The sequence below is a fragment of the Falco punctatus genome (assembly GCF_963210335.1).
Source record: "Falco punctatus genome assembly, chromosome: 11".
Taxonomy (NCBI): domain Eukaryota; kingdom Metazoa; phylum Chordata; class Aves; order Falconiformes; family Falconidae; genus Falco; species Falco punctatus.
The window spans coordinates 17160875-17182863 of NC_137591.1; the positions used below are offsets into that span (position 1 = coordinate 17160875).

Below are 21989 nucleotides of genomic sequence, written 5' to 3' on the forward strand. Positions count from 1 at the left end.
ATATTTGAAGTAGAATAAAACACTAGCCAGTGTCTGATTTTGTTTTAAGAACACTTTTGTCTTGAGGTAAATGCAGACATTAAGTTGCACCGGACACAGACAAAAATTAGTTAAAACATACTGAATTCAGAACTGTTCTTTGATGTCTTATTTAAATCTTGATCAGAGTTTGCTTTTAGGTTGGCTTGATTTTAACCTTGAATGCTTCAAGTCAGAATACAGCATATTGTTTTTGAAAGTCTAGGAGAGTGACAGCAAAACTTTTTTTAGTGTCTTCTATATTTGTTTTAAATAGCTCTATAGCTTATTATCATTTATCACAGGACAAATCTCTAACTATATCAAAACTTTGATTAAAGCAAATTATTTGCCATCACTAGTCTAGGGAATTCAGCTTTGTCTGACATTAATAGAAAATATGCTGAATTTTTCTGGATTAGATAAAACAATAGAACAGACTTCTTTTGAGAATATTACTCATCCAAAATACCTTCTTAGACTGTGGCTTTGCTGAATAGGTAAGCACCAACATATCAAAACCTGGGCATTTAAAGGCTTAATACTTCGGAAAAAAATTAGATTATCTCTTTCGTTACTAGCTACATTTATGTCCAACATTGGTATATAAACTGAAAGCTTTTCACAAATTTCCATAATATCAGGTTCTTGTTATCAGCTTGGGGGGGGGCGGGGGGGGGGGGGGTAAGATACCACTATGGAACTGTTACGCACTGACATATAGAACTGTTATTCCAATTATTATATGGAACTTCCTTTCAAATCCAGGTATGCTTACTGAACATGATTAATCTGAGAGGGAAATTACAACTTCATACATATTTTTTCGTGTTCGCCTTGCTGGGAAAACTGGATTGAATGAAAGATGTAAACTCAATATCATTCTAGTGATTTAGTTAGACTGGGCATCTGTTAAATCTATTAGAAATGTCAATATACAAAGTGTATCATCAAGTTGAATTAATCTGCTGTCTCCAAAACTGTGTATATGTTGTTTTAGTAGTGTGTTTTCCAGTAAAAGTAACTTTTACTGTAAGTAGTGATGTGTTAAGTAATTCCTGAAGTTATCAACAGTATTATTTACTCACATGGTGTAATACACAGAGGAGTTGTTTTCTCTCTTCTTGCCCCTTTCTCACTTCAGTTTCAAGAACCAGCATTTTTGTCTGAAGGGCTTGTTCTTTGTATGACATTTTTTCCAGTTCTTCAGCTACCTAAATAGTAATGAGAGAGAAATTATGTAATTTACTTTCACTTAAAGCCCAAACCAAATTATTTTCTTATACCTTAGCATTAATAGCTCTATTTCCTATTCTATCATTTAATACCTTAGTTATTTCCTACACAGAGGAATGAAATCTGGGAAATAACTGGATAAATTTGAAAGAAGTTTCAATTTGGAAAAACAAGTATTATTGGAAGGGAGACAGTTTTGCCATAACTTACAAATGAGTTACGAAGTTGTTATTCTTTTCAAACTAAATCAATACCCCCAGACAGTATTGAAAAAAATTCAGATAGCTTATCTCAACATGATTAATCCGAGACAGAAGTTACCGCTACATACATATTATCTGATTAAACTAATTAATTCACTGCAACCTTAATTATATTTCCTCTTCCATTTGATTTACTGCTTGCATCCTTTCTACAAAGGACAAATCTCTGCTTAATACTGAAAGTGTGCAAAGGCTTCCTCTGAAATAAGAAGGACTTCAACAAACGTCTTATGGGCTGCCTATTCCAGAGAAAACAAGAAAAAGGCAAGATTAAGCTTTTGTTCAGAATCTTTTTGCCATGTGAGTGGGATTTAATATTAGGTGGTTAAAGCATTTTGATTGTCACCAAAAAAACGATAGTGAAATGTTGGCCCACTGAACTTTGTCATTTATTTCAATAGAATCTGAATTCCACAAAGTAGTTTAATTGTGCAATCCATACTTAAACATGCAGAATTTCCCATTAACTTTTTAGTATTGCTCCCTACATCTAGATCTTATCCTATCTTTTCTTCTCAAGCGTATTTCTTTTTAATGCTATTTTAAAACAGAAAAAGGAAAACAATATTAGGAAATGTATTAGATTATCGGTACCATTTTCCTCCCTTCTTCCAAAGCAGATTCCAGTTGCCTGGTTAATTCATTATATTCTGCAATTTTCTCTTCAAGCTGTAATTTACTGCTCTGAAGACTCTCATCTTCCTTTTTAAGCTGACAAGCGAGTTCTTCATTTTGAAATTCCATCTTTTCTAATTGCCTTTATGCAAAACAGATTAACACATAATTCACTATAGCAGAACAGTGTAGGAATTAGTTACAGTCAGATTTTTTTAGTTACCATTTAAGATCTTCATATTTCTTCTGAATGTTACGGTTTTCTTCTTCTAAGGAAAGACTGCACAAGGAAGTTAAATCATCTTCCCCCTGTAAAAATGACAATTCCTTTCTAGTTGAAGAGACTTATATACAGGATATTACAGATCAAAGTAAGCTTGCCTATTAAAATCTAATCAAACAATTTAACTGTAATTTCAGGCAAACACTGTATTACACTCAAATATACATGATCTTTTCTTTAAAAGAAATAAAATGCAGCCAAAGTAACAGGCTAAAACTTTGTGTAAATACTTGAAGGCCGAGAACCTGCTATGTAACAAAGTGAAGCCCTAACACAACCCATATGCTGCTCATGCAGCCCTGTGTATTAGGGGTTGGCCAGGTTTACCTCCTTGTGAACTTTGACTCTGATTTAGATTCCAGCAAAAATAAGTTCCCTCACACTACAGTCCCAGGAAGCATAAAAATAATACCACATATATATATACACACACACCTTTACCACATGACGGTGTAGCACTGGCAAAGAATTTCATGAAGTAGTGAGTATCAAGACAGACAACCAAGTTCATAAGAAGAGCTACATCAGTAGCAGCAGCTAACAAAAGCAAGAAGTCAAACTGTCTTCCCCTGCCCAGCATCCAGACTCACAAACTTTTACATCTTTTCTTTTAAATCTGTTAACAGTAGCGATGAGATTACTGTTATCTTGCTATCATCCATCTACAGCAAATTAGTAATAAATCACCACATCAGCAGCCTGCTGGCACCATTATTTAAGAGGCAATGCCATCATTCACTGGGCTACCTCAAGCAGTTCCATCCAGTAATTTGAACTAAACTGGCTGATTTTTTTAATGTGAATTACAGGCTGCTCAGCAAGCAGGCTGGTAGTTGCAGAAACCTCTAGCAGAGGGGTAGTGAACCGATGCCCTGGTCCACCTGAACCCAGGTTTCTGCACATGGTCCAGTTACTTCAAAGAAATTTTCCTGAATTCTGGTCATAGGACCAAAGGTCAGAATCTCTAAAGAATGTCACCAAGATTTAACGCTGAAATTTAACTACTGTTCCAACAGACTGGTGATTATATTCCCAATTGCCTCACTGTACTCACAAGGGGTTTTTTGCATTTATTCAGGAAAACATGTAGTTAGATTAAGTTACATACGTCATTACATATATGCACCTCAAAATTACTTGTTGCTTAAGTACTTACTAAGGAAAGATGGATTTATGAACTTATGAGCATTCCTGGAAGGAGTATTTAAAATTATGCAAATAAGAACAAAATTTGATGATCATCTTGACAAGAAATCTAAAAAAATATCAAAAACTACTTTTTTTTTTTAATAAGCATATAAAGTCTATAAGGACACAGACTCATTTTATTTCAGCTGGTTTTCCCACTGACAGGAAGATTAAGCCCCTTTCCTACCCTACTGATTCAAACGCCTTTGTCATTTGTGCTAGCAGAGTATTCTCTTTAACTCAAAAGCACATTAAAAGGAGAGAGAAAAAGAGAACATCAAAACCCTTTAAAACTTAGCCCTGCCATTGAAATTGATGTCACAGGAAAAATAAAAAGCTGAGGAATATTCATATCCAGGCTTAAGTACAAGCAGTAGTACCAAAATATTGCTAAAAATAGAAATGATCCTATTAAAGCATTTTAAAAATATTTTATCAATGAACAAAATGAAATCATTAAAAGTTATACATCATCATCAATACAATTTATGACTATTTATCAGAGAAAATATTGTCTGGTTTATAAATTAGTCATTAAAACCAAAAGTCATGTGAAATTAAATTATTCCACTCAATACAAACAATAATTATACTTGCACATTTATTTCCAGGGAAGAATTCTGCAACACATCTCAGGACATCAGTATTCAAAAGGATCAAGAATGCACTTACTTAAAAGATACAGGATCTTAAGGTAACTAGTCTTGTCACATACTGAATTAATGTAAATACAGTTGGCAATAGTTTTATTTGCACTATGCTATTTCTACAGAAGACATTTTTGATTTATGAAGCAAATAACAAAGGAAACGGCACAACTGTCACACACACTAATAGGAAAAAAATGTTCCACTTTCTTCCACATAACTTTCTCATTTATCTTTAAAAATCAGCATGTTCTAAGCATCTGAACCTGCAGCTCCCTAAGGGTTATGCATTTCTTTGTATGGATCCTTTCCCAGGACATAATAAGCTTTTCCTGATATCCTTGCTGCTTTTCCTCAGCTGCTTTCAGCAAGTCACAAACGTGTTCTAACGCCTTTAACTCAGCCTCTGTTTTGTCCCTCACCTGCATAGTATCATCACAGGAGAAAAACGTAAGTGTAAAACCATAAATCAATTGTTGTAATACCTAATGGCTTTCCATGTGTGTAATAAATCTGAAATTCTACACAAGCTGCATAATATCACCTATTGTATGAAATACTGACAAAGTTACAAGTTCACCACTGGAGAAATTTCCATCTCTGACTACATTTCATTAAAGACTCAGTAACGCTCATAATGAACATTTACAAAATTATGCAAGTGTTAGCAGTTCATCATGCAATATCCAAATGTATCTTATTTTTATACAGTATGATTTGGGAACTGGCATACAGACACACTAAGCAGCCTACAGAAAAAATTCTGACCATACAGCTATTGCAGTATTTGGAAAGAGGACAACACCTAATGCCATCTGAAGCTATGTGCAAATATTACTTATGGGTTCAGAAATTTTTTTCCTTATTACAACACAATCATGGAAAAATAAAGTTAGTATGAAATAAAACAAACACCTAAGGTGCTTCTCTGTGAGGACTAATTCTGTTCTCCAAAACAGAACATTGCAGACAACACAAAACCTGTCCCTGCCTCAGCTTAATTGCTTAAAAGAATATGTATTTTGATGACCTATGGAACTGAGGAAAGTTGTTTTCCTACCAGTTTTGCATTGTTTTCTGATGCTTAAGAATGTGCTAACTGTGTCCTAGTATTCGGCTCCATCTGCTGAAAAACATAAAAAAACCTCATCCCTGTATGGATTCTGTTTTAACTGCTAGGTAAAACAAAGCAGTCTTACAATAGGTTTGCTTCAATACACAACTTTCACAGGTGTTTTGTTGAAAGATCTAGTTTTAAAATCAACAAGAATAAAACCACATTTTTAAAAATAAAAGAATTCTCAAATTCTAAAATAGCCCCACTCCTTAATCATTACTCTAGAAATGATTTCTCACCTGTTTGCAATTGATCAAAAGAGCCACCAGCTCACAAGTAAGAGTTAGTAAAACTTTCAGTGAATTTATAAGTTTTATACATGGAAAAAGAAAAAAAGAGCCAGTATCTTGTGACTTCTAATAAGTGGGTCACAATAATGTGGCAAAGATCAATGTCCTACAGAACTGTCTGGAAACATGCTATATCACTGCAAGACTTACCTTATCTACGTTTAAGCATTTGTTTTCTGTTATTCTTTTGTTTTCATCTAAGACTGTTGCATATCTGGATTTCAATTCTTCTACTGCTGTTTGTAATTTTTCTACCTAGGACAACATATATTTTTCACATACACTTGCAAGGTGTTTCTTTTAAATATAGACAATAGAATCATTAGTAAGAAGCATAAAGGAAAACCTTTGATTTCTAGATAGAATCTCAATATTTGTCATTAGATTAAGTTATTTACTTTCATTATCCTACTCATCACAGCAAATATTAAAAGGTAGTCAGGAAAAGAGCGCTCTTGATATCCACATTGTGTTTTCAACAAGGGAGAATGAGTCGTGCTAAAGCAGCAGCCAACTTGACTCATCCTTCTGTCCCCAGGTAACAAGTGTCACGGGCAGCTCCCATCTGGAGTCACCACAGCTACCCAGGCAGGGAATTTCATCCCACTCACTGCTTAAGGCTGGTGGTTCGCTGGAATCTCATCTTCCATCTTAAACTGGCAGCAACTTTAATTGTGGTGATGCATTCCACAGACAAGGCACACTGGTTATAGCTAGATTTTGTATTGTGTCTTTTCTCTTGTCAATGATTTTAAAAAGACTTAAGTGAAGAATGTCAGTGAAGTGGTGTCTATACTATAACAGAAACATATACTACTTTGAATCAATGTTCTAAAATTTCTTCTCGTGAATAAAGCCAAATACAAAAAAATGAGCTTTTTTTATCAATTCCTTTAAGTCTGATTTATATGTTTTGCTGGTGTTTTCAATATGGAGCTACATATGTAAATAAAAAGCCTCTTACAGCAGTACTTGAATGCTGGTTTATTATCCTCAGGAACGTGGAAATAAAGATGTCCAAGGAGAGGTAAAAATATCATTGGATATGTCTACTAAAGACATTAGACTCAATTTTTTCTTTTTAAATACAGTTTACTAGATTACTAACTTGCTTTTTAGGAAGCAAGTCTTTTCTAAGCAATATGTAATTAACTCTGTTGGCTTCAATGAGCTTCAGCTGGGCTTCACACAATTTAATAAGGATTATGCATCCTAGTAATAGTGGGGAGATATGGTCTATAATGGCACTCTCTTCCATCATCCCCGATGTTACAACAGTATTACAATCACCATGACAACAAATCTGTTTTATTACAAATAAAATATCATTTCCTTAAAACTGCTTACAAATTTATAAACCATACTTAAACATTTCAAATACACTGGTCACCTGATTTTTGTACAGTTCAACAAGGTTTTCCTGCAGCTTTGCCTTTTCTTGCAGATTTAGCAGCTCACTTTCAACAGTACTCTTTTCCAGTGTAGCAAGGGAAGCCTTGATTAAACCATGGGAAAAAAAAATTGTAAGAGTGTTATTAAAATAACACAATCTACCATGTGATATTACTACAAAGTGACCTGCAGGCATTAGGAAGAGTGACACAATTGTCTATCCTGTCAATCAAAAATTATAGCCCACAGTTCATTTGTCAGCTCATGAGAACATTTACTTTGGAGGATAAATACAATCCAAAACCTGTAAAGCCTTTAAAAATTGAAATTAATAATTGAGCTAAACCCAGTCCTTTAATTTCAAAAAGTTTTACAAACATAAAAAAACAATTTCTAGTTAAGCAGCTTTGTAGCTACTGTCAGTAAAATAAATGGTTAAGCAGATAGATGATTAGACAACCCTGTTGCTAGCTTTGCTATGGATTTCCACTGATAAAATTTAAATGTCTCATTTTCACTTACTGCAGAACATGGACAGCAAAATTTATTCTACAGGTTTGGGATCTCTAGACAGAGGGCCCCAAGGGAATTAAATGTGGTTACTCCATTAATGTATCTGAAATGCAGAGTCATTCAACAATGTTTTATAATGATCTTACCTTTAATTTTTCATTTTCAAGGTAAATGTTTTCGTTTTCAGTGTTAACAGAATTCAGCTTTCCAAGAATTTCCTTATCTGAGTTTCTTCTCCATTCCTCCTTTCTTTTCAGTTCTTCCAAAAGGTTTGTGATCTGCCTTGTTAGACAGGCAAGAACTCTGTGCAATATATAATGCTTGCAAAACTCTTTATGCAAATTAAATTGTACCTTAACACATACTCCTTCATTGTTCTCATTTTAAGCAAAAAAACCACAAACAAAACAGAGAATGCATTTAAGCATCCCAAGAAAGCAGTATCTATAGAAATAAGAAACTATCCAAAAGAGTGGTCCACCAAGGAAGTAAGTGGTCCTTGCTCAATTATAAATTAATTACCTAGAATGTCCAAGCACGTTTCCAAGACAACTTACTGTACAAAATTGAATTGCATTGAATTTATAGGGTCTGTCAGATAACGTCCTACTAAGAACATTCCATAGCTAGTTTAGAAATGGTACTCTCTGTTATCAAAAGCAACAAGTTGTGCTATGCCTCACCATTTGCTTTTCATGTTAATAAACAATGAAATTTGTTTTGCTGTTTAGCCATACACGGCCTAGTAGAACAAGTCTGTTGGAATGGTAGATTTCAAGCAAAGGCTATTATTTTCAGCTAAAGTAAAACCAGCAAAAAAACCCTATTGGAAGCAGGATGAGTACTTGAGGGAAATATTATAGATGTTTCCATTTTTTTTTGGACTTTCCTAGATGCCTCCTCATATACCCTGGGCAAACAGCAGGCTAGACAGATTTTAGGACTGACAAGTACCTGCACTGTTAAAATTTTAACACGTACTAAAAATATTTTCAGAAATGTCAGATTTTCTGAAACACAAATATAAGTCAGGCCAATTTAATTTGAGCTGTTACATATATGAGGATTAATCAAGCTCTTTGTAAAATACACATTCTGCCTTAGACCTAGAATAAAGGCACCTACAAGTTTCTTCTGCTTCCTTGAATTACAGTCCATGTTTCTACTGATAGAAAAGGTAAAAGGATATTTGTCACTGTCTGCCAAAGAATATGGCATATCGTTCATGTACATTAAGATTTCATTGTGTAGTTTGAATAAGGTTGGACAATTCTGTGTTGCTTTTCCTTACAAGAATAAACTGTTCAAATGTGCATCTGAGAGGAACCCTTCTCTATCCACTAGTGGGGTAAAACATTAGCGGAACTGAAATAATTTCACCATCATTAGTCTGAAGCAGAAACTAGAAGTCTAAGAACCGTCTAAGAACCTTCTTAGGCTTAGAAGCCTAAGAATCAAGTTGTTGAATCAGTTAGTAAGTGGTTCTGAGGAAGCAGCATAGTAGCTACTATCAAGTTCAGGCTAATTGGAAGTATGCAGGGGAAAGAATATGCTCCTTACTTGTATGGGTGAACGACGTTTTTTAAAAAAGGTTGTGAAACACAGCAAAGGCTAAGAATGTTAAATTTGTTCTTGTTTCCAACTTCTAAATTCTGCTCAGAATTTTAAAATATGAATAAACTTGTTTACATTGTCAACACCAACTACTACACTACTAAATATCAACACTGTGTGAATACATAAAAAAATATCAGTTTAACTTACTTGTTAAGATCTTCTATTTGAATTTCTAACGCTGTCTTTTCTTCAACCGTTCTATCATGATGGTTTTTCCAGGCATCAGATGCCGACAGTATCTCAGACAGTTTGACTTCCTAGAGAATACAGGAATTACACATTATGTAAAAAAAGATTGCCACTGGACAATGTCATCTAGTTCTACAACTTCTAGTAAACACAAGAGCTACTTAATATAAGATGGCTTTATTGGATCTCCCTAGTACAAAGCAATGTAAATTTTGTCTTGGATCAAAAGAAAATAAACAAAACCACTCACTTGTTAAAAAATTAGTCTATGTACAGACTTACTTTCAAGGCACAGACACAGTTAAACACTGGCACTTTATACCAACTGTAGAATACCACAATATTTCAAGATTTAAGGTGAAAATATTTTCATACAACAAAAGTATTTGTCTCCAATACATCTCTACTACATATTACATAAATTAATATAAAAATAAAATTCTGCCAAAACATTTTAAGAATGAAAAATAATACTTAGGTAGGAAATGCAAAGAACTATGGATAATTAACAAACACATGCTATCTTGAAGTTCACCAGGTCTTCAATGGGGAAAGAAAACAATAGTGTGACTACAAAACATCAAAAGTTCAGGAGTTAGCTGCCATCCCTCTGTACTGCTAGGTGTACTTAAAGATCCACTTACTGCCTTCTCACAAAGATCAAAGAAGAAAAAAAACATTATTAACCATCTCCTGGTATACTAACTGGAAAAATATAACTTTAGTACTAACACATCCAAAATGATGGCAAGACATCTGAAAGTATGAAAACATACTCTTATTAGAAAACCTACATAAGGCAATAAAGATTTCAGCACAGTTTTAATCCACCTGGCCTTTTTGAAAAATTACACACTGTAGGGACATGCAAGGCAAGAATCTATGGAACAATTTGGATTAAGGAATTTTTTATTTATATTTTGAAAAGGTTCAGAGCAAGCAGCTTAGAAACAAAGCTAAGCATCCACATGATATGTCATACACTGATAAATAAAGAAAACAGACTTCAAACCCCAATCATGGATTCTCACTTAGTACACTGTACTTCTGAGTTAGTGTATATCTGTAAAGGTCTAACAGGAAGATCAGGAAAGGTGTAACTGAAAGTTTATCAGACTTCCCTTACTTATTACAGTTTGAGGTATACAACACCATGGCTTAAGACATTCACTAAATTTTGACAAAATAAAGGCAGCGAATGTAGTAACAGTTTGCATGTCACTTAAACCTTTTCCTTAACCAAGCAGCAAAATAAGTAAAAGGTACAAATGCAGCATGATGAACCAACTTTTTCCCGTTTTCCACAGCTGAAAGTCTCCCAATTGTTCCCCTTAAAACCATACAGCACAACATTGCTCACAGCATAGTCACTCACACGTTCTCTTATTCTGGAGGTTAGATTTTCCACAGCTGCTTCAAAGTGCAGAGCTCTTTGTTTCTGGGACCTGATTGCTTTTTTCAGAGCAGTCTTCTTTCGCTCACTTGTTTCCTTTAAGGCTAACATCTGGTGCTTGTATTCACCAATTTGAAGTTTCCACTCTGCTATTTTCTTTTCTAGAGTCTGCAACATAATTAAACATCAACTCTTTCCAAATGCAGGAAGCTGACCTCTCTAACTTCATGAGTTTTGTATTTTTCATCAACATATCACTTGTTATTTAAATATAAATGGGGAAAAAAAAAGACCAGACATTAAAACACTACATGATGACATACAATAAAAGCAATACTGGAGAATCTCAAATGCAATTATTAAGGTGCTACAGCTTATAGGAAGTATGACCAAGCTACCAGTAGACAACTATTTAATAGAGACAAGTGCAACTTCCATTCATATAACTTATTATTCTGCCAAATTACAGCAATGTTAGTAGGCTAACAGTGTAAATTAATTTCTCAAGTCACTGATAAACATCCTAATTGTAAGAATGATTAATGCATTTGTTTCTTTCACTTGAATCTAGGTCTGACACTTAAGTTTATTCACATAGAACATAATTAAGCCCAGAATAGCATGCCATTTAACCTACTGACTACATTAATGTACCAGCCTTATTCAAGATACTATTTGCCAGTTCCTATAAAATATGCATATTATACCTTTGAGAGGATATCTGTTAGTATAGGTCCTGCTAATGACCCCACAATGTTTCCACAATCAATGAAAAATATATATGGTTTTCCAAGTAAAAGATGGTCTAAGGTACTAGGACTCACCAAAAGGTAAAGTACTACTTCAAAAAATGAAATTACAAAAACCACCAAATATGCAGGAAGCAGTATTTGTATCTAGATGTTTATAGGGCATTTCATAAACAAAAATGTTACTTGGCGTGGGTGTGTGTGTGTGTGTGAGGCTGGGGTGGCATGAGAACACCTTCAGCAAATACAGAAAATCTGACTCTATAGGGACTTCTTTAACTGTTGGTACAAATCAACAACTGTTATCCCCCATTATAACCGCAGGAGGTCACAATCACACTAAGAGTAAGCGCTCTGGGCGTTATTCAGTGGCAGAGGTAAATTTAAATTGAGATTTCATAAGGGTAACGCTAAGCTTTCGCAAGCTGCTGTCCAGATATTAACAAAATCAACAGGATTTAAGCTAGCAACTGACTTCAGCACTTCAAGAGCAAACAAACAAAACTTAAATGAAGATTGAATGAATACACAATTGTATATCAAGTTACTTTATGCAACGAAAATGTTGTTGGAATTCTGTAGCTGTACTAGGTAGAACAAGAAAGCAGGTTTTGTTTAGAAGAAAACATGAGGCATTTATACAGACACAGATGTGACTTTTTTGGAATTGAGTTGCTATAGGCTCCTTAACTTCAAATGATACATTCCCTAGTAATTGTATGCTATTAAAAAAAGTTTGGATATTAGAAGTACGTTATTGTTAGCCAGTATTTTCTGATTCACGCCTATGTTCTTGACAAGTTTCAAATACTGAAACCTGAGGCCTCATACAGCTCCAGACTCTGACATATGACCTCGTCCTTGCCTTGTTCTAAAGTCATTAACTGATGGAAGTGTCCAAATTTACCCCTTTCTTTTTATAACAGAAAATAGAAATAATTTCACCTACCTTAAAGTGAAGTTAAGCATTAGTCTGAACTGTTTCTCTTTCAGTCAATATTAAGAGATTCATTTATTCTTTCAGTGTCAATAAAAAGAAACAAGTGATTCACCACCCTTATCTGACAACACAGTCATCCTGGGGACTTGTCTATCTCTTTTCATTGACTATATGGAGACTGCCTCAGGATTGATATCTACCTCCTAGATAGCAGTTAGGTCAATGCAAATGTTTTTATGTGTGCTTAACATGTCTTCAGCAGAACTGCTAGCATGCACAAGTTGAGGAAAAAAAATCCTTTGCAATTAAGATTGTGTAGTCAGACTGTGCAAAATGTAAATGCTAATGATTTTTACTGTTTGAGATTTTTTTTTCCACAGAGAGTTTGATTTCAAGCAATACTTTAAGATTTAACTCTCACACCTCAGTTAAACTGACCACAGTAAAGCCATTATTCCAAATAAACTGAAACACAAATGAAAATATGTTGACCTGTATTTTCACTTTTAATTCATCATTTTCCACTTCTTTTCTTTGTATCTGACATTGCAGGTGAGCTTGTACTGCTTTTATTGATTTTGACAGATGGTCTTCTTTCTGTACATTGAGCTAAGAGAAATAAACACAAATCTGTTGGTCTATGGAAATATGCTGTATGATGCTATCTATAGTCTTTCTATTTTGCTGTAGTTTCTAACTGAAATTTGAATGTCCCCAAAAGCTGGAAAAGATAAAACATGCTCTGCAAGTATATTCACAAGCAGTAACTTGTTAATAATGTTATTAATGTTAAGCAGGAAACACAAAATTTAAAATTTATAAGTAAGACTCTAGTACATTGGAAGAAAACATTCATTCCAACAGAACTGGTCACTCACTTTTTCAAGCTGAAGCCTGGATGAAAGTTCTTTAACATGTTTCTCCCTTTCAAGTATTTTTCTTCTGAGATTCTTCATGGGAAAAAAATAAAATTGGTTTTGTGCCTGTACACAACAACGCAATGGTAATGCACACACTGATGAACATTTCAGGTCTAAAACTAAGATTCCACTTTGTGATGATAAACCACAAATACTCCCATTTGCCACTGTCACTTGAAATTGTATGATCCCATGACATAGCCATTTTCAAATGTACAGCACAGAACAAAAAGAGGCAGAAATTTTAATTTACTTACAGTATTTTGGGTTTCGTTTTCACTTAACTTCTGCATCAAAGTTTCAATGTTTTTAATGTTTAACTGCAAGACAGAAGCAGGAAACATCAAAAATTACTTCTGTATATAATTGATTTAGCATTTTTTCAATGGCTTTGAATTTGGAACATATAATTTACTACATTTTCAAATTTGGTACATATGAATATAAAAGCTTGTATATGAGCTACTCAAGAGTCGATTGGTTTAAACCCTAAAGATTCAATTTATTTTGCACATAGAACTTTGTAGCTGAAGAAAACAAACGAGGGTAATTCCATACACCAATTTCTTTCTTTATTTTAGCTAAAAGGACTCTAAATACCATAAATATTTAACAATTCTTTAAATACATAGTCAAATAGTAAAAGCTATTTTAAAACTCATAATATTCTGGAGACTAATATGAAGTATTAAAGCCTTTCAGGATAGATAGGTGAATTTGAAGATTGAACCAGAAAGCATAGGCTATGAGATCACACACAAAAAAAAAAATATCAACCTATATTAACTGTTACTACAAATCCAAAAGAACTTAGGTGCCTATAATATTGTCAACTAAACTTCTCATTTTAAAGTGTCTGATTTTGGGGGTGGTGTAACTTCCCATTCTAGAAAAATCAGTTTGTGAGACTTTCAGATTGTAAACCCTGAACACTTTAATTTCACTAGTGAAAGGATAAACCCACTGCCTCAGGGTGGAACCTTTAGCATCAAAAGGTTTACTACAATTCCTTGCAAAACATTAATTTTATCCTGGCCTGCAAGTATTTCCACATAATGTTCCATAATCTTAATCCCATGTGTATTTGTGAAGTCCATACATAGACCCCTGTTCTGCATCTAGGTTTCCACCTCTGCATGTACTGCAAACTTATAAATACTGTATTCAGTAGTAGTCCTATCCTTTCCCGACTACACTGAGTCAGATTTGCTACCAGCAAAAAATACATCAATAGGAATGGGGGTTTGTGACCCCACAGTAAGTTATCAGCAAAACCAGAAGTGCTTAGAAGACTTCCCAGAATCAAGAAGTGACCAGAAACCTGAAGTACTCATACCATTTTTCTGTTCTCAGGAAATGGTCTTCCCCACAGTTAGCTCTCTATAATGATCAACAAAAAGCTTCATACTGTAAGACAGCTAACATGGTCCAGGAGAACTTGAAAAATCAAGAATATTAGTTTTGAAATAAAAAAAAAAAAATCAGAATAAACATCAATCTCTGTCAGCTTACAAGAACAAAAGGCTAGCTTTATGACTTCCAAAAGAAAGCTAAGAAAGTCACCAATAACAAATCATGTTTAATTCCAAAAGAAATCTACATTCATCACTCCATCAGGTTTCTACTCCATATGGCATTGTCACAGAACTATCAAAACTGGCCAGCTACAACAAGGCTTCTGCCATCCCATACCAGGTTAACCTCAGCCCCAGCACAACCACCAACCCCCCACAAGGTTTCAACAGTTCATCTACTGTCTGTGCTGCTTCTTCATCCTCTTCAGGCCAGTCCACCCTGCTTCTTGCCTCTACTGCATCCTTCTCCTTGTCTCTCCCACATCCAGGGCACTCTCTCTCCTCCCTCTGCTTCTTCCAGGTCTCTCTTCATCAGGGACTCCTCTTCCATACCCCTTAGAGCTATTTAACTACTTAGCAGGAACCAGCTGCACCTTACCCACATCAGCCAACCCACCGCCCCTGAAGCCAGCCCACAGCTGTATATTGTTAATTAACCTGCCTTCATTCCTCTATAATTCCTCCGCATAGCACTACTGTTAAACAGGAATTCATTGTGATCTATCTCCTGTTTTAACATACATAGCCCACCAAATTCCTTCAACTTTGCAGGAACTTTCTTAGTGCATAGGACATAATAACAACAGAAAGTTTTCCCAATATGTCCATTAAAGAAGATGATAAGACTAAATGTTAGTGTAAGACTTGTGTAAGTAATGTACATTTGCATTGGTTCTATGTTTATGCCTTATATATTTTCTTATTTGGTGCTCTAGACTGTCAGATTCTTTGCTTATATCAGTAAAATATTTTATATCTTAGATGGCTATGATAATCCTTTTTATACAGCTACATCAGGGAACAGTGTTTTCTGGCTTCTCCAGATGGCGCATGAATTGTTCCCTGAAATAGCATTCATAGCTATGTAACATTTAGTATCAGATACAGTTAGGACATTGATCTTGCTAACTGAAGGATATCAGCCTAAGTCAGCTCTTCAGGAGAATCATTTGGGAGGAATTTGAAATATCTAAGAAAGACTTCCAGCTTTTGAAATCCTGTGATATCACAGGATGCACCCACACACTCATCACTCACAGAACACACCTAATCTCCAGGGCAAAGGTAACCAGTTAACCCCTGGTGACAGTGGAGGCCAAGTCCTGCTTAGACACTGATGCTACATTTCACAGGGGAGTTCTTCCAGTTCGGAGGCAGTGATGGCTTTTCTCTTTTCCCAGTTCGGAAAAGCTCATCACTGGGCAGGGCTGCACGGGAATGCAATGCTGCCCATGTTGTGTCAAGTCCGGAGCCAAGTATCCATGCCTACCACCTAAACACATCCCATTCCCCTGCTTTCTTGCTAAGCACCGCGAACCTGCCATCGCCACCCTAACCCCTTCCCCAAACACCTCTCCTGCCTCCGCCATCACACTCCAGCGTGATGGATGCCCTTGTCAAACACAAAGTTTTCTGTTTACTACTCCCTCAGTGCTCCACTGACTACAGATTCTTTTTCAGAAATGGATTGTCTTGCCTTTTCCACCCACCAGGACCCATTTCTCCTGCTTTCAGCCTGTGACAGGTGCATCTCCATCAAAAGGATTTGCCAGACTAAAAGTTTATATTCTTACATCTGTATTTCCTCGGCAGAATTGAGAAAATGAGTAACAGAATTTGGGAAGTTCCCAACTAAAACAATCACTTCCTCACAGAACCAGAACGTAGACTGCTCTGCTTCCAGCTGTTGCCGTAAGGCAAATAACTACGCTCCAAACATCTAATGCTTTTTATTTTATTTATATATATATATATATATATGTATTTATTTGTGTGTCTTGTTTTATTACAGGCTTACATTTCCTGGGAGATCTCAACTTGTGTAACACAGTGCAGGCCTCTATAGCTTTTTCTTTGTTATACAACTGAAAGTAAGTTCTTGAATTTAATTACTTCAAGTGAAAGCAGCATTTTAGAAGATTAAATATCATCTTTCATTTATCCGAGCCCATCTATGTAAGCAGAGGGAAACAGACAAGACTTTTTCCATAGTTTACCCATTCTTTGAAATATCACGTGCTTCTCATCTGTAGCTGGGAAGTAAATTTTGAAATAGCTGTTTTGAATCTTGTTAGCAAAGTAAATAGAACGAAAAAGGTCAGGCTTAAGAGGAACAGAATGAACTTGCCTCAGCAGCGTGAGGAAGAAGTTTTTCCTGAAGATCAGCGTCCAATAAAGGAGCAGCGGAGTTATGCACAGGTAAAGCTGAGGATGACTGCGATGACGGCATTTTGTTTCAACGCTGTGTAACAAGACAGTATATGTTAACATACGTCGGTGTTCTGTGAATCAGTAACTGAAACATTATCCGCATCCCAGGTCGTTCCCACTGGGAAACAGTGTGCCACAGCAAGTAAACCCCAGCCTCATCGGGGGTTTAACGCAGTTAGGGAGCTGAAGTCTTGCACGCGTGTTCGTAACGGGTCATCACTCGAGCAGCGCCGAATCACGCGTTTGGGGCACGGAAATCAAACCCCGCCGCAGGCAGCTGAACGCACAACGGGGGGCAACGACGGGGCGAACTCGCAGCTGCGGTTTCCCACCTGCGCACCCCCCGCGCGGGCGGCGAGCAGGGGGCGCAGGGCGCAGGGCACCCGCCGCGGCACTCGCCCCCCGGCCTGCTGCGGGCCCCGGCCCCCCGCCCCGCGCCTCTGCGCCCCTGCCCGCGGCTCGGGCCCCTGAGCTGTCCCGCGGGGCGGTGCGCCCCCCCCCGAGCGCCCCCGCCCGCGGGACTGTGCCCCCCCCCAGCGCCCCCTCCCGCGGGGCAGCGCCCCCTCCCCGGTGTCCCCGCCTGCGCTCGCCACCGCTGGGAGCCGTTGCCGGGGTGACCGGCCGTTGCCGCGGCGCGCTCCCGCGGTGGCGGGCGGGAGGCGGTGGCGCGCTCCCCGCAGCCGGCCCCGTCCCGCGGCCGCCCCCCGCCCCGTCCCGGGGGAAGGGGCTCCCGCGGGTGTTGGGATCCAGAGGCGCTGCGAGACGCGGCTGCACCGGCTCGCACCGGTAACCCGCGGGCGGGTGCTGGCCGTGCCGCACAGGGGGCTGTTCCCAGAGCACGATGGGCAAGAAGCCTGCAGACCGCCTCGAGGAGCTTTGGGTCCTCTGTTTGTTTTCCCTCTGGGTGTTTGCATCAATATATTCTTTCTGAGGTTTAAACAGTAAGCGTTCATGTAACCTGACTGTATGTGGAGCTGCTTTAGCCATGTATTGTCCAACCTCGCAGAAAAGCCAAATAAATAAACATGTTCTGATGAAAAATAAACCAGTTACTCTTGCATCATGTCACGTGAGAAAGCACTAATGACACTTGAGGTGGCACTTTATAGAATATCCCAGATGTCGCAATAGACATGTGGGAAGATCACTTTCAGGTAATGATGAACAGAATGTGCAAAACAGACTGATCATTAATATAAATACAATCATATGTACAGGTACATATGTACATACATATACACATGTACCTAGATGTACACATAATCATATATAGTCATAATTTGCACATAATTTTTGTTTAGAAAAAAAATCATGCTGATAGAAATGTTATTTTTTAATATGCTAAGTAAATACTAGTGTTAGTAACTTTTAAAAAAAAAATCTTGGCAAAGGGAGAAATAATCAAAATCAAGATAAACCACACCCTTTTGCATCATTTGTACACATGCCAGTCTATATTTTCTTCTCTTGCTGGCAATAGAACCTCAGCAGTCAGAGAAGTTATTCCTTTTCTACACTCTTTGGAGACTATTATCTAGCTAAGTGTGCACAATAAAAAAAATAAAAATCAAAAGTTAAACTTTAATATTTTTAATTCCAGTAGAGATGAAATCACTCCATTACCCATTCTGGAGTGAGTGCCTGTTTGTACCTGAATTACAAGCGAGATTTTTTCTTTGCATGTGCAAAAGGCCTAATATTTTGTTCTCTATAGGATCCATAGCCTTGAATTGTGAATCAACCCCTCCCATCAGACCTTGCTTCACCACTGCTATCTATGCGCTGTGGCTTTGGTATCTCATAGTCAGCTCAACCAGAATTCTTATTTTTAACTTCCTAGAACTTGCTCTATGATTGACTTATTTTAAAAAGAAAGCAATAATTTGTTGCAATTGTCTAAAAATGCAGTAATTGCTTTTATAATAAAGCAACCGCTATCCATCGGTAAGGCTAATTAGCATGATGAATAGCATTGCACTCTGTACCTCATAAACAAAGAATGAATCACAAGTTTCAGTCCACAAGACCACATTTTAACGACTGTGGCACAATCCATGGAGTGGAAAAAAAATAAAGGAAATATGACACACAGTTCCACAATGACACAATTACAAGCCCTAATAAAAGAGGTGTGCTGGAGAGGGGTTTCTTTAGATTCCACGTGCACCCTGCCGAGTGTCATGGCTCATGACTTTATCTGCTCTAAAGGTATAACTGAAGCTTTCATTTCGGTGTCAGACATTCAAAACTCCAGTGCCTGCCTTTGTTTAATTTTGGCAATAGCCTGCTACCACAAAAGTCTCACAAAAGCAACAGATTTGCTGCGACCCTTTTTATGCACTGTTGCTTCCCCATCCTTTTATGTACCACATGGTGCAATACTGACCAGAATTTCTTTATTCCAGCAGTTCTTAGACCCTTGCTGCCTTACATAGAAATACACATTCAGCAGAGATGGAGCGATGACAACATTTCCTCCCACACACTCCCTCTAAAATAGGTATGGTGGGTTTTGCTGCTTGCCCAGCCTGTTTCTCAGCATCTCCCACTCTGTGTCAGTGTGCCAGCTTCTCAAGCAGGTAGGCAAGAACGTCCTTCACTCTACAGTGCATGGGGGCAGTGGGCACTGAGGCGAGCTGTCCCCGTGGGATTACAGTGCTCCAGTACTATGGAGTTCCCTGCAGACAATCACCCACTCAAGGAGCCTCACCTTTTTGCACAGGTGGCTTAGCAGGAGAATTAAATCGTCTTCACTGCTCAAAGAGCAGCAGCAGGTGTTTCTGCACCGACTTAAGGCATGAAAGAAATATAACGCAACTCCAAGGTATCGGCAAGTTGCAGGAAGGGATTTCTCCTGAACAGCATTTCATAGGGCAGCAGGCCTGGAAGTTCTTCATTTTGAGACTGCAAATTCAGTGTTGGTCTTCTTAGGTTTTGGCCAAAGATGTCTGGGAACATATTACTCCAGATGCAGGTTATAGCAGCTACAGTGACATATAACTTCCCTTATTACATGTATTGACCTGCCTGGATCAGAGTTCCCAGTGCTAATTGTTCACCATAAATCCAGCTGTGCTGGCGCCACTCCTCATTTCCATGAGTCACTTACAGCTCAGTCAGACATCTCTGCTGTTCACTGAAGACTTTTTAGATCTTCAAAGGAGGCAAAATAGCTTTAATATTTTTCTCTTTTACTAAGTAGTCCTTAAATCCACTCACATTCATTCTTCAGTTCAGACTTTCTCCCTGTGCAGTGCAACCCAGGGGGTGAGTATGAGCCCTGTTTGTTCCCCTTTCTTAGGATGTGCATCTCCTGCAAAACTGCTGGCTCCAGTTCCTAAATTGCTACAGCCCCTTACTTACACTGCAAAACCGCCAGAGAGCAGGGTGAGGTGCCAGAGCTAGGGCAGGTACCACAGGAGTCTGTTCAAGATTTGGGAAATAAGATAGAGACCTTATAGGTGGGAGAAAGAGCAAGAGGACACGTGACAGAGTGGAGTTCCAAGCAAAAGGGTAGAAACAACCGAGAGCACATTGTGTTTTCAATATTAAGGTAGCTTAATTTGTATAAATACAGTTTAGTCACATAAATTCCTTTCCAAGAGAAAAGGGCATACTCAAACACATAACTTCAATTTTAGACAGACTTTTGGAAGGTCTGATTCCTTATCTGGCCAAATTCTCTCTCTTATCAGTGACAGCCCGCTAAACAAGTACCCCTGGAATTTCTGCTTTGCAGGGAGCGGAGGCAGAGACCCTTTTGTGCAAGGGTGGAACAGACCTCAGGGCTGTGCTTAGTGGAACACAAACAATACCCAGAGGAAAAAGGGAAGTTCCTTGGAAGTGCTTAATGTGGCCAGCTGGAACTGTGAGCGGAAGCCTGGGTACATGTGTCACACCATGGAAAAAGTCAAGCCATTCTCCCTGTGTAACAGCAGGTATCCCATTCCCAGCAGGTTGTTCATGGTGCTGCTCAGGGAAGATGCTCTTAGATTTACCAAACCTCTGCTGAAGCCCCATTAGCCTGTGGGTTCCCCAGTCCTAGGCACTCTTTGTGGGAGCAGCAGCCCCTGTAGCTAAACACTCCAGCTTTTCCATGGTGGGAAAGCTGACATCACTTGCCTACGGTTAGCACGGCCTGGCCAAGCCTTTGCCCAGGTCAATACCACATGGGGCACTGGTGGGCTCCAGCTCTCAGTATTTTGGCAGCACTTGGCCGGGGTTTGCTATTCAGGACATGGGCCAGAAAGGCCCTGACTCATCCCATGTTGGGAAGCCAGGAGGGAGCTGGGCATCAGCAACTAGTTAGGGGCTCTTCCTGGGGCGTAGCCATCTGGGTTGGAGGGAGCCCGGCAGGCATCCACCTTGCCCTCCCATGCATGGGGCTCTAGCCCTCCGCATCCTACACCAGCTCTGCTCAAGCATCCCTCATGCTCACAGGCAGGATTTAGTTTTTGTGTTTCTGGTTATCACTGATGAGAATTCAAAACATAAATCCTATGAAAAGGTATGGGTCAAAGCCTGTTGCAGGAATAGAGCGCAATAAGCTCTTTTACACACATTTATTAGTGCATCTAATGTGTCTTAAATTTGGAAAAGTGATGTGAAAAAGTATTCACACGACATTGCCCTTAAGAACCAGAAAAATCATGACCTATGAACCAACATTAGTAAATATATAAGTAATGAGCATCAGTAACAACATCAGTAATAACGGCTATACCACCCTGTTGGTTATAAATGAACAATGAGAGTACTGACTGTAAGAAGCTCCAGGTTAAATCTATCCATAGTCCACAAATTGAGTCCTTGCAAGCTATTTAATCATTTTAGA

General features: G+C 38.0%; 1 protein-coding gene across 1 annotated transcript in view; it reads right to left on the minus strand.

Annotated features, from left to right (window-relative positions):
- Positions 1-21989, minus strand: part of ODF2L (outer dense fiber of sperm tails 2 like) — a 55599-nt gene that overhangs the window by 25864 nt on the left and 7746 nt on the right. The window contains exons 3-14 of the mRNA XM_080406654.1: positions 17073-17186; positions 13628-13690; positions 13329-13400; positions 12943-13059; positions 10744-10929; positions 9327-9436; positions 7709-7865; positions 7048-7152; positions 5808-5912; positions 2356-2441; positions 2112-2274; positions 1107-1232 (exon numbers count right to left, since the gene is read on the minus strand). Coding sequence (XP_080262780.1) covers positions 1107-1232; positions 2112-2274; positions 2356-2441; positions 5808-5912; positions 7048-7152; positions 7709-7865; positions 9327-9436; positions 10744-10929; positions 12943-13059; positions 13329-13400; positions 13628-13690; positions 17073-17174 — 1392 coding nt within the window. The 5' untranslated portion in view covers positions 17175-17186. The remainder of the gene's footprint in view (positions 1-1106; positions 1233-2111; positions 2275-2355; positions 2442-5807; positions 5913-7047; positions 7153-7708; positions 7866-9326; positions 9437-10743; positions 10930-12942; positions 13060-13328; positions 13401-13627; positions 13691-17072; positions 17187-21989) is intronic.